Source organism: Cyprinus carpio, chromosome A9 (genome assembly GCF_018340385.1).
Source record: "Cyprinus carpio isolate SPL01 chromosome A9, ASM1834038v1, whole genome shotgun sequence".
In the NCBI taxonomy this organism is placed as follows: Eukaryota; Metazoa; Chordata; class Actinopteri; order Cypriniformes; family Cyprinidae; genus Cyprinus; species Cyprinus carpio.
Genome location: NC_056580.1, coordinates 27398548 through 27410993, shown reverse-complemented (window position 1 = coordinate 27410993; position 12446 = coordinate 27398548). Strand labels below are relative to the sequence as shown.

The 12446-nt window shown below is 33.0% G+C and overlaps 1 protein-coding gene and 1 long non-coding RNA gene across 2 annotated transcripts in view; one reads left to right on the top strand and one right to left on the bottom strand.

The window, feature by feature from the left end:
* LOC109072590 (interferon-induced helicase C domain-containing protein 1-like) overlaps positions 1 to 10193 on the bottom strand; it is a 28885-nt gene extending 18692 nt beyond the window's left edge. Inside the window, exons 1-5 of the mRNA XM_019088820.2 lie at positions 9566 to 10193; positions 8126 to 8294; positions 6444 to 6605; positions 6139 to 6198; positions 3 to 199 (exon numbers count right to left, since the gene is read on the bottom strand). Coding sequence (XP_018944365.2) covers positions 3 to 199; positions 6139 to 6198; positions 6444 to 6605; positions 8126 to 8294; positions 9566 to 10003 — 1026 coding nt within the window. The 5' untranslated portion in view covers positions 10004 to 10193. The remainder of the gene's footprint in view (positions 1 to 2; positions 200 to 6138; positions 6199 to 6443; positions 6606 to 8125; positions 8295 to 9565) is intronic.
* The window catches only part of LOC109072593, a 61481-nt gene that overhangs the window by 15930 nt on the left and 33105 nt on the right, over positions 1 to 12446 (top strand). Inside the window, exons 3-4 of the long non-coding RNA XR_006160868.1 lie at positions 6053 to 6158; positions 6459 to 6620. This is a non-coding gene — a long non-coding RNA (uncharacterized LOC109072593). The remainder of the gene's footprint in view (positions 1 to 6052; positions 6159 to 6458; positions 6621 to 12446) is intronic.

The following is a 12446-nucleotide window of genomic DNA, read 5'->3' as shown; positions in this document are numbered from 1 at the left end:
ACCTTGTTGACCAAAACAACAACTTTCCCCGGTTGTCCCATCTGCTTCTTCCTCTCCAAATGTTTCTTAGTGATATACACAGCAACTCTGGTTTTCCCACTTCCTGTAGGGAGGCAGATGATGATGTTCTTTTCCTCCAGAGCTGGTCTCGCCACCTCCATCTGATAGTCACGCAGTACAATATCCCTCTTACTTTCCTCTGAGGAAGGAAGAGAGATGATCCTGTAATTAGACAGTTGTGTTTGCCTGCAGCATCAGTGCAGAGGAGGTCATGTGTGTCTGGATGGTTCAGCTAATGCAATTACAGCTGTGTTTTCTTTATGCCCTGCTAGTCAGAATAACATTATGATGTCACCCACTCTAAAGCTCATGCAGACTGTCTGTAAGCCTGCTGTGAGTCTCACAAAACCTGTGAAGAACATGTATATGCAATATTTACCCTCAAAATCAAAAGAAAAAACGTTTTTTTATTTTTTTTTATGAAATAGTCAATTTTTAGTTTAGTTTTATTTTTTGCTTATTACCGTAACTGTGATGTGAGGAAAAATATTGCACATTTATTTTTTATTTTATATAATAATTTATTATTATATAAAATAAATTATTTATTTATTCTTTTATTTACATTTATTTATTCACACGTATTTATTATTTTATCTAATAATTATATAATTTTGTATTATGCAATTATTTTATTAAAAAAGCGTGTGAATGCACAGTGGTCTTTATTGTACTGCTTCTATTTCTTAATTTAAAAAAAATCAATTACATTATTAAAGCATTACAGTACTAAGAATTTAATAAGAATCTGTTTTTGGGAAATTAATATAGATACAAATACTTTATATTTATTTTATAAAATGCTTATATATATATATATATATATATTATATATATATATATATATATATATATATATATATATATATATATATATATAAAAAACATTTTTTATTAAAAAAATATATATTTTACACTATTTTATATTTAAGTGTTTTTTTCTTGATGTGAAAACATTGTGCTCTGCCAATATTAAATATTTGTTTAGTTTGTCATTTATGCTTACATTTTAACAAATGTAAAAGTATTACATTTTTAAAGCATTACTGTATTAAGAATCTAATGAAAATCAGCTTTGAAAATAATTATTATTATTAAAACTTAAAATTAAAATGTCCTGATGCATTAATTAATTGTAAATGTTTAATTGTCCAGAATATATCATCACAGTGCAAATATATAATATAAAATATTTTAGATGTGTTTTTAAATAAAATATTATTTTACAATAAAATATATTTTAAAATATTTGATTAATTTGTGAAGTATTTTATGAAGAAGTTTGTTTCATAAAAAAATATATATAAAATAAAAAAAAAAAATCTAGTAGGAATCAGCTTTGAGAAAAAATCAGAACGACTGAAAACAACATCCCATATTTTTCTTTTGATTGTGATGAAATGTGACCAGGATACGTTTTTGTGAGATTCCCAGTGTAAAAATAATTTTATAGCCTCTAGCTCTCCAGTACTATTTAGACCATCGAAAGTGTAAATTCCACATGATCTAAACACAAGGACACAGATTCCTCACTGAGGACTATTTGAGTGCATCTTCACATCTGTAAATGGTTACATTTACAGAAAGGCAAAATTCAAAATAGGGTTTATCCCAAAAAGATGCAAACTAAGACTGTGCGTTTGGCAGAGGACAGATGAGCTGCTGAAGCAGGGCTGTGTGGTTTCATTCCCGGGGCTTCATGTGGAAACTTAATGTTCTCTGCCAGTATGACACATTTGTTTAGTCTGTCAGCATCATCAGTCCAATTACAGAGCTTTAAACTTCAGAAGCGAATGAAGCTCAAAGAGTTTCTCAGTTTTTAGATCTAAAACCCAGAGGATAATTTATCATGTCATTTTGAAAGGCTTTTTAGAAAAGTGGTTTTCAATTTATGAGTAAAACAGAGTCTGTGTTTAATATTACTTGAGACACTTGAATGTTGTGAATTTTGTGCTTTGCAAATGTATAGCTGTTCAGATTATAATCCAAAAGCCCAGATTATTTTTTATATTTATATAATATATATATTTATATATTTTTGAAATATTACTTTTATTTTAAAAGCAATTAAACAAAAATTTATAAATGCTCTGCAATTGTATATTATTTAAATTGTAAAGTTTTTATACACCATGGTGATATATGCTGTACTGCATAACATTTGTAAAAAAATAAATAAATTAAATAATATATTTTTATAAATAAAGCCTATTTTAAGACTTTTTACAATATGACTTTTATTTAATAACTGATAAGAAGCACCCTTTTATTTTAAGAAAAATGTATATTATATATACATACATATATATATATATATATATATAATATATATATATCTATATATATATATATATATATATATATATATATATATATATATATACATATATACATATATATATATACATATATATATATATAGATATATTATATATATATATATATATATATATATTAAAGTATATACCATGGTGGTATGTATTGTACTGCCTTTAATTTGTACAGTATTTTATACAGTATTCATTGCAGTATTTTAGGGGATAAATGGGCTTAATTGTCATTAAAATGATGCAAAGAAAATCTTTAAACTCAAAGCATTGTTTCTTCAAGTAACGTTGACCACAGTCCTTAAAAAAAAAAAAATATCCGTAGGGAATTCATGGAATTAGTCTTCCACATTTGCTTAAAAATTTATGTTATGACTGAAGAGATTTCAGCATCAATGTATCTTTGGAATAAAATGTCTTAAACATTATGATTTTACTTTTAACACTACGCTTTAACGGTTACATTTCACATGCCATTGTGAATTATTGGAAAATAGCAAGCCATTTGATAAGTTCTGAACTTCCACTGAACTCTGTGTGTCCTTTTTTTCATCTAAAGACTCTCTCATTTATATAACAAAACATTTATTTGTCAAGGTTAAATCACATGCAAGCTCTAGGAAAGTGCCGTTTTAATAAAAGAGATCGAAAATGGTCATCATTCACAAAGGAATGCATTAAATTGTGGATCATATTGAATTCATCAGTCAATATTAAGTCAAGCTCGTAGGCAGAGCTGACCCTTTCCAACCTGACCGACTGATTTACGAAAAGGCCTTTAGTCTAAGGAATTCATTACACAAGAAGGAAACAAGGAAGCAACAAATCAGGTTCCCCAGGGTGAAATTTCATTGCTCAAAGGTTGTTCTTCGTTTTTTTTTTTTAACTTGAGACACTTAATGGATTTCTCAGTTTTGTTATTCTAGTATTTACATATCAACTTCTGTCTCTGATGTTTCTCCTAAAATTCCTTAGGAGAAAAAAAAAACAGGCACAAATGAGACAGTTGTTGACATATAGTGAGTGTTTAGAGCTGTAAAATAAATGTGGATAGCAGCTGGGAAGAATTTAAACATGCTTGTTCATGTTAAAGGAATAGTTCAGCCCAAAATGGAAATTTGTTGAAAATGTACTCACCCTCAGGCTATCCAAGATATAGATGTGTTTGTTTCTGCATGGGAATACATTTCTAGAAATGTAGCATTACATCACTTGCTCACCAATGGATGCTCTGCAGTGAATGGGTGCCGTCAGAATGAGAGTCCAAACAGCTGATAAAAACATCACAATAATCCACACCCCTCCAGTCCGTAATCATGTGAAGCAAAAAGCTGCGTTTCCATCATTAAGGCATTTTTAACTTTAAAACATTGATTCTAAAGTCCTCTATCCATAATATTGTCTGAATCAGGAGAGAAATATGCACCAATAAAGCCCCATTTATAAGCAACAACATTTCAAAACAAATAAATGTGTGTGGATTTTGATGTGAGAGATGAGAGGGAAAGGAATTTTTCACTGGAGGAAGCATTATTATGGATTATGGACTCGCATGTGGTCGGAGGCAATGATTTAAAGTTAAAACCCCTTAAAGATGAATTTGTTTTTTACAAACATGCAGCTTTTGGCTTCACAAGTCATTAACTGATGGACTGGAGTGGTGTGGATTATTGTGTTGTTTTTATCAGCTGTTTGGACTCTCATTCTGACGGCACCCATTCACTGCAGAGGATCAGAGAAGAACAAGTGATGGACTAACTCAGCTGGATGACCTGAGGGTGAGAACATCTTAGGAAATTTTCATTTTTGGGTGAACGATTCCTTTAAGATTTTTATTGTAGACACTTTTGAAAGTGAAAGTTGTGACATTTGCCAAGTATGGTGACCCATACTCGGAATTGGTGCTCTGCATTTAACCCATCCAAGTGCACACACACAGCAGTGAGAAGTGAACACACCGTGAACACACACCCGGAGCAGTGGGCAGCTATATCCAGTGCCCCGGGAGCAACTGGGGGTTCAGTGCCTTGCTCAAGGGCACTTCAGCCGTGGGTATTGAGGGTGGAAGAGAGCGCTATTCATTCACTCCCTTCCACTTACAACTCCTGCCAGCACCGAGACTCCAACCTGCAACCTTCGGGTTACAAGTCCAAATCTATAACCATTAGGCCACAGCAGCCCCTGCATGTGAATTTTACTGGTCTTGGAAATCTGCCACAGTGGTTTTCTGAATGGATGTTGGTTGGTGCGACTCATTTTTTACGTGCTAACAGGAAACTCAGGAGTGTTTATAATTCACTGACAATATGACATTCCTAGAGAAGTCATCAGTCTGGACGAGCTGTTTATGAGCATGTGCAATCGCTGGAGGTTATGTTAACTGCACTTTTGGCAGTAGGATAGAATGCACTAAACAAATAATTGAAATGTGGTCGACAGCACGTGCATCCGGGAATTCCTCAGCTGAGGATGTCCTGAAAGAAACACCTGAAGTGGTTAGCAAGTGATTGAATCCATGCATGAGCTTTGAGTTTTGTCCTTAAAATTAACATTAGCAGTTAATATGCTAGCAATGTCATGATTTAAATGCATATTTTATTTACCATTGCATTAACTAAAAACTGCCTTTTTAACTCTTTTATTCACGTCTCTTGTGTCTAGAGAGCATTATGCAAACAATTTTTGGGTTTTACAGAAACTCACAAATCCATCTTTCTTCATTTCAAACACTTCCTCTCTCTTCTGCTGACCATGACGACCCGTTCGTGATCACTTCAATATGCACTCAGACTCAGTCTCAATCTAGCAGCAGGGCTCGGTCTGGAAAAGCGTCTTTTCTGAAAATATTCCCTGGATTTGACAATGATTTAGCACTTTATTGAGGAGATGGGACGGGTAAACTTTGTGCGCTAACAGAACCACTGAGAATCCAACTGCTGAACACAACTAAGCCATTCTTTTCCATATGTTACATAATGATAACTCTATGAAAATAATTTCCTGACGGTTAATTGCTCGCAGGAACATTTCTCAAGCAAAGGCTGGATTATGGGTCATTAGATGTATTGCACAAAAGAGTGAACACTGAAGCTGAAATGTCAAAGGGTTAAGAGATTTAGTGTCTTATTTCCTTTCATACAATGAACTGGACAATGAATTACTGAATGTACAATTAAAGGACTTGACCGCTATTAAAGCAGAGTTAATGTTCATAACACTGGGGTTATATGGCCCTTAATTCAACTACAAATTGGTTCACTTTTTGACCAATGGATTTCCATGACTTTTCCAGATGTATGTGATTGTTGGATAACAATATTGGGCAAAATTCATAATTTTGAATTTGATTAATTTTACTTTTATTTATTTATTTGACTTTTTCATGTATTTATTGTTCTTTATTTTAATTTAATTTAATGTATACTAATTACAGTAATTGCAAGTTTCTATAACGGGCAATTTGTTTATTTATACTCAGAAACTGAGTTGCAATTTAAAGGACAATTCTTAATTCAAATCTCGGTAAATGGCACACAACCCTCCCGGATAACAATTTTAAAAATATATATTTTTTAGAGATTGAATAAAGTAGTTCAGAGTTGGGCATAAATAGAAACTATACTGCAATTTGTAATATGATTAATGCTTTTTTGCATCTTTCACAGTACGCTAATTGCTGGGAATGGAGCAAACAACCAAGACCAGTGACTCCTGAATGTTTTGCAGATGGATGGACGTCACGTGACTGTACCTGACGGATCATCATCCTCTGTGAGATCTTCCTCCTCACCTTCTTTGTACATGTCGACCTCTGTGAGAGAATATATGTGCTGCGGTTAGTTTGGCTTGTGCCACAGAAGATTTAAAACACTGTATTTGATCTCTCACATTTTGCATTGCATTGCATGTGTTCGTCCAGGCTTTTGTGTATTTTTTTCCGATATAGATCAATCAGTCCAATAATGCAAAAAATAGCAGCTGATCATGTTCAGGGCTGGATTGTCTATTTGCCCAAGTGTATTACGACTTGTGAAAGGGCAAGCTTCAGATATTCACCTTCATTGTCAGCAGACGTACACAGACCGCCGCTGCTGTCCACACTGCTGTCCAGATCCTCCGACAGAAGCGAGCTGTTTGCTGAGAGAACGGGAGGGAGAACCGGCATAGTCTCCGAACATGACTGTTCACCCTCCTCAACAGTCTTGACTGACACGGCCTCTGAAACACACACAGGTGATCAATACAGTTAAATTCACAGGAACTCTCTTTATGCATAATAACTTTGCACAGAATATCTGTCACTGAATTATGGTCAAAACCAAACTGCATAACAGCACGTTTCTACTGAGCATCATCTGTCACTGGAAATCGAGAAATGTTTTCTTAAAAAGCAGCAACAAATAGCTTGACCAGTGTAGTCTGATTCATGAATGTAACACTCAGATTCATGTTGTTGTTGTTTTTTTCTCAGTTTGATACGCTCTAAAACTTGAGGCCTGTTCACAGCAACAATGATAACTATAATGATAACTACTGTATATTAAGTGTCCACATCAATGCACAATAACGTTCTGTTTATTGTGCTTTTTTTTGTCATCTGTCCCTTTAAATGCTCGAGCTCATTAAAGTAGAGTGGATTCTGATTGGCTGTCAATGTTTTTATTGTTCATCAGATGGAAAAAAAAATGTGAAAATGATTCCAGTGATATTCTGTGTATTGTTATTGTTACAGTTGTGTTGTGGATTTATTTTACATTTATTTACATTTAAGAATAATTTTAAAAATTATATCAATATTGTTATAGTTACAGTTATTGGTGTTAATGGGCCTTTACTAAATTGCAAAAAAAAAAAAAAAAAAAACTTTTTTATTGTGTACTTTACAAGAGAACATTAACAACATATAGTACTTTTTAGTATAGTACAAGTTTGGGGTCGGTAAGATATTTAATGTTTTTGAAAGAAGTCTTGTATTCTCACAAAGGCTTTATTTATTAGATTAAAATTACAATAAAAACAGTAATATTGTGAAATATCATTACAGTTTAAAATAACTGGTTTCTTTTTTAATATACTGTAAAATGTAATTTATTCCTGTGATCAAAGCTGAATTTTCAGCATCATTTTCAGTCTTCAGTGTCCCATGATCCTTCAGAAATCATTCTAATATACTGATTTCTGATTATTATCAGTGTTGCTTAATATTTTTGTGACAACCATGGTACATTTTTTTTTCAGGGTTCTTTGATGAATTCTTGCTGAAATAAAGTAGTTTCTTACTGACCCTCAACTTTTAAACAGTATTTTTGTATTATTGTTATTATTGTTTTGTAAATGCCACAGGATTTGCAAAGAAAACATAATAATGTTACGGTAGCTCCAATAACTGTTCGTCAAAAGTACCAAAAAAATATTAAGGAAGTGAAATTAAGTGGATTTCCCATTCTTAGTTCCCCAGTAGATATACAGTACGTAATGTTTCTTAAGAAAATTTGAATCATATTCTGTTAAATCAATCTCAAGAGGATCATCTTTTGTAAGAGCTGGTTTGTTCTCATGTTTACAGAAACTAACAGTGGGGTATCCAGTCTAAACAAAGGAGTGATGTTTGACCTCTGCTGGATTTCTGTTTCCAACTCCTGTTTTTCTAAGAGGGCCTGTGGCAGCTCAATAGACTTATTCATCAGTGGCTGGAGATGATTTGTGTAGGAAGCGTTAGTCTTGCGTACGAGCCTCACCGTCCTCGTTGCACGGCTCTCCCCGCAGCTCACGCACCAGGTCATGGTGCTCCGTATCCTCCAGAGCCTGAAGGAATTTGGAAAACCAGCCAGCTTCGTTTTTCACCAGCCTTTTGAGGAGCAGCCGAGCGCCACCTATGTTCCCTTGATTCTCAGTGAGCTTCATAATCTGCCGGAGTAATAATGAACAAATAGTTTGTGCATTTAATATGACAGACACGTGGCAAGAACAGACAGACAGACACTGACAGACACTAGAGAGACAGACGGACAAAGAGGCACACAGGCAGGTCAGTCGAACTCAATATGGGTCATTCGTGATATGCAGAATGATTCGAACTTTCTATAAAAGGCTATTTTCAGAAATAGTCCTTTATTCAAGCTCAGACACTTCACCTTAATTAATAATAATAATTATTAATTTATAATAATAGATGAATATTAAATAAATGATTATATATAAATATTATAAATATAAATACAGTATATGTGACCCTGTCTGTGAAATCCAGGCTAAAGTCTCAAAATCTAAATATGAGATAACATGCATCAAAGTTTGATTTCAATCATTAATTTCACTATGATTTCAATCTTTGATGTGGCTTTACTGTACTTACACTTACTTTCTTACTTGACATGGCCTCACTCAGTCAATATTAAAGATATAATGGTTATATTTTAACAGAACGTTCTACATCTTTATGAAGGATGATTTTATGTAGAAAACAGTAAATCACAAAACAGCAGGGTCACATATATTAATAAGAATCATTATTATCATCATTATTATTAGTATTAGTAGTAGTATATTGTAACGTATAACAATATATTAATTATTACTAGTATTACTTGTATATTAAATATGCAATAGTCATTATTAATATGATTATTAGTAGTAGGCTATTATATGCATACATGATAATAAGAATCTAAATAATAATAATAATCGTTATTATTATTGTATTGCATTTAATATAATTGCACTACTAATAACATTTTCTTAAACTGTGAGTTTAATATTTTGTATGTCAGACAGATTAGTAACTCAAATCCACAAATTATTGCACCATCTGTATCTGTTTGGTCTATAGCTCCCTCTACTGATGATAATGATTTTTACATAACTATCTATATCTTGTCTATCGTTCTATTTGCTTTTTGTCGGAAATTTTAGTGTTTAATATTTAAATTATTTAACACACAATGTGCATGTTCTCTGATTTCGAGTGGTCATATGACATGCATGTAAACATTTTTTTATAACCCTCAGTTTTTATTTTTAAAGTTATTTATTTTACAAAAAAAAAATAATAATAATAAAAAAAAATAGACTATTTATATATTTTTCTTGTTTTATTATTCTTATTAATGATTAGCTTTCACCAACCCACGGACCCCCGGTTTGGGACTCCTAATCTGATAAGAGGGTGTGTTACTGACATTCTCCTGGTCCTCCAGCGTCAGGAGCCCCAGCGCGCGGCAGTGCGCGCACACGTCTCCGGTCTTCATGCTGACCAGCGTGAGCTGCAGGAGGTCGATCAGCCGGACGCAGCTGTCGTTCTCGGCCTCTTCCGTGGGCTCCGGTGGGCTGTTCAACACGTACTTCGCAGCATGTCTGCAGCCGACAGTTTCCAGCGCGGCGATCAGCTCCCTCGACCATCCTCGTGCGTAGTTTTTAGAGTGAATAATCTCGTCAATCAGAAACGCCGCGGCGTTTATGTCCCCCTCCTCGCGAAATTTGGCTTTAATCCGGTCCTTTCGATCCGGTTCGAGGAAATGCAGCAGATCCAGAAGTGGCTCGACCTGAATGAGCCTCTTCAGTCTGTCCCTGAAGCAGCCGAGCACATGACGCGTCTCCGCGTCCTGATCGCAGCTCATTTTGATCAGATATCTCTGGAAAGATCCGTCAGAAGTTCCGCCGGAGTTCACCGAGCCCCGTTTATAAATCCCGGAGTCAATTTCCCCGGACTTGTTTACTGTCGGTTTCGTTTCTCGTCTTGGTTTTCAAACGTAATCAGTCAGATATGCGACGCGTCTTGCTAACATTGTCAATATTATATAGCCTAGATCCAAATAAATGAAGAAAAACATATTTATCGAAATATATTTACTAGGCCTGTTGATAGAACGACAGCTTCGCGGCAATATAAAAATATGAACACTTTTCCAAATAACAAATAAACACTAGATAGAGACAGAATACATTATGCCAAACCAATATAATATAATATAATATAATATAATATAATATAATATAATATAATATAATATAATATAATATAATATCAGTAATTAAATTAATATAATATAAAATTATTTTTGAATATTGGTTGATTATGTAATGCATAAAATGTTATTTTATTAAAAAACATTAAATCTTTATACTGTAAAAATGTTTCAAAGTTGTAAATAAAGATTATTGGCGTACATTTTACAAGAAAATACAATATTAGTCTCTCTACTTCGACATTTCAAGTTCAGTTTAATTTTAGTTCTATAAAAGGATATGTTCAGAAATATGGTCTGTTTGAGCTCAGACACTTTATTTATTAATTTAATAATAATAATAATTGCTGTTAATATAATAATTTTTTGAATGTGATTGGTTCAGAAATATGGTCTGTTTGAGCTCAGACACTTTATTTATTAATTTAATACAATCAAAGGGTTGTGATTCGAGTCTCGGGCCGGCAGGAATTGTGGGTGGGGGGAGTGCATGTACAGTTCTCTTCCACCTTCAATACCATGACTTAGGTGCCCTTGAGAAAAGGCATCGAACCCCCAACTGCTCTGTTCACCTAAATATGGCTGCCCACTGCTCCGGGTGTGTGTCACAGTGTGTGTGTGTTCACTGCCTGTGTGTGTGCACTTCGGATGGGTTAAATGCAGAGCACGAATTCTGAGTATGGGTCACCATACTTGGCTGAATGTCACGTCACTTTCACTTTCACTTTCACTTTCAATCTGGAATAGTAAGAATTTTTATTTATTTTGTAAGTACCCTAAGCTGTAATTTAACTTTTTTTTTTTTTTCAAAGTCATAAACAAAAAGATTATTTCATTATGTTTTAAAAAGATGATTGGAGTACATTTTACAAGAAAATACAATATTAGTCTCTCTACTTCAACATTTCAAGTTTAATTCTAGTTCTGTGTACAGAGGTCCGTTTGAGCTCAGACACTTTATTAATTTGATAATAATAGTAAAATAATTGTTATTAATATATTTTTTTTTATGTGAATCTTTTTTTTTTAAAAGTACACTATGCTGTAATTTGTATCTTTTTTTTTTTTTTTTCAAAGGCATAAACAAAAAGATTATTGCATGATGTTTTAAAATTTCAAATAAAATGACCTCATGGATCAGGCCATTTCTCATCAGTGTTGTTGTTGTTGTTAACCAAAACTAAAACTAATAGATAACATCGTTGTTAACTGAAATAAAACTGAAATAAAATAAATGATTCATTTTATATGAAAAGCTTCAAAACCTTAAATCAAATTTAGAAATGTTGCCTTGACAGCTATCTGAAATAAAGTAAGTTTAATATTGGAGTACTAAAATTACACAAATAAAACAAACTAATAAAAATGTCAAAGGCACATAAAAATACTGAAACTAAAATTAATAAATAGAAATAGCACTGCATATGGACAAGCAGGTGTTTATAGAAGTGCTGCTATTTTTGTTAGGTTTATTTTTCACTAGTGACCAGAAAATGTCTTACTCATGATTATTAATTTTATGTTTAAGTGCTTCCTTCTTAAAAATACATTTTGACTCATCAAACAGCCACAGGAACAACAGTGAGTGCAAAATTGATATGCATTTCTTTTATTCATATACTTCTTTATACAGTCAAAAGTAATTGCCTAAAGCAAATGCATCAAATATATATAATAAATAAATCTTTAAATAAGAGACATTCAAAACACCTGTAGAGTACTGCGGTGTATAAACTATACAGTGCAAACTATTAAAAAAGTGGAAACACTGGGATAAAAAGTGAAAGTGTTACGTGCAAACAGTTTTAAATATATGTCCAAATAAAAACGCCCCCTCTGCTTCTGGCAGTCTTAAATATTTGATTTTTTTTTTATGCAGCAAAACATGCTACATATAAATTAAAGATGGACAAATACATACACTCATACGCACTCACATTCATGCAGAGTTGGTAATATTTATTATAAGGGCATGGAGTCTTTAAAATAAAGTGCAGATATCATCCCTTTATGCAGAAATGAATGAAATTCCAGTGAGATTTAATGCATTTATCTGCAGATTTGATATTTGTTTGGATGTGGTGATGATTCAATT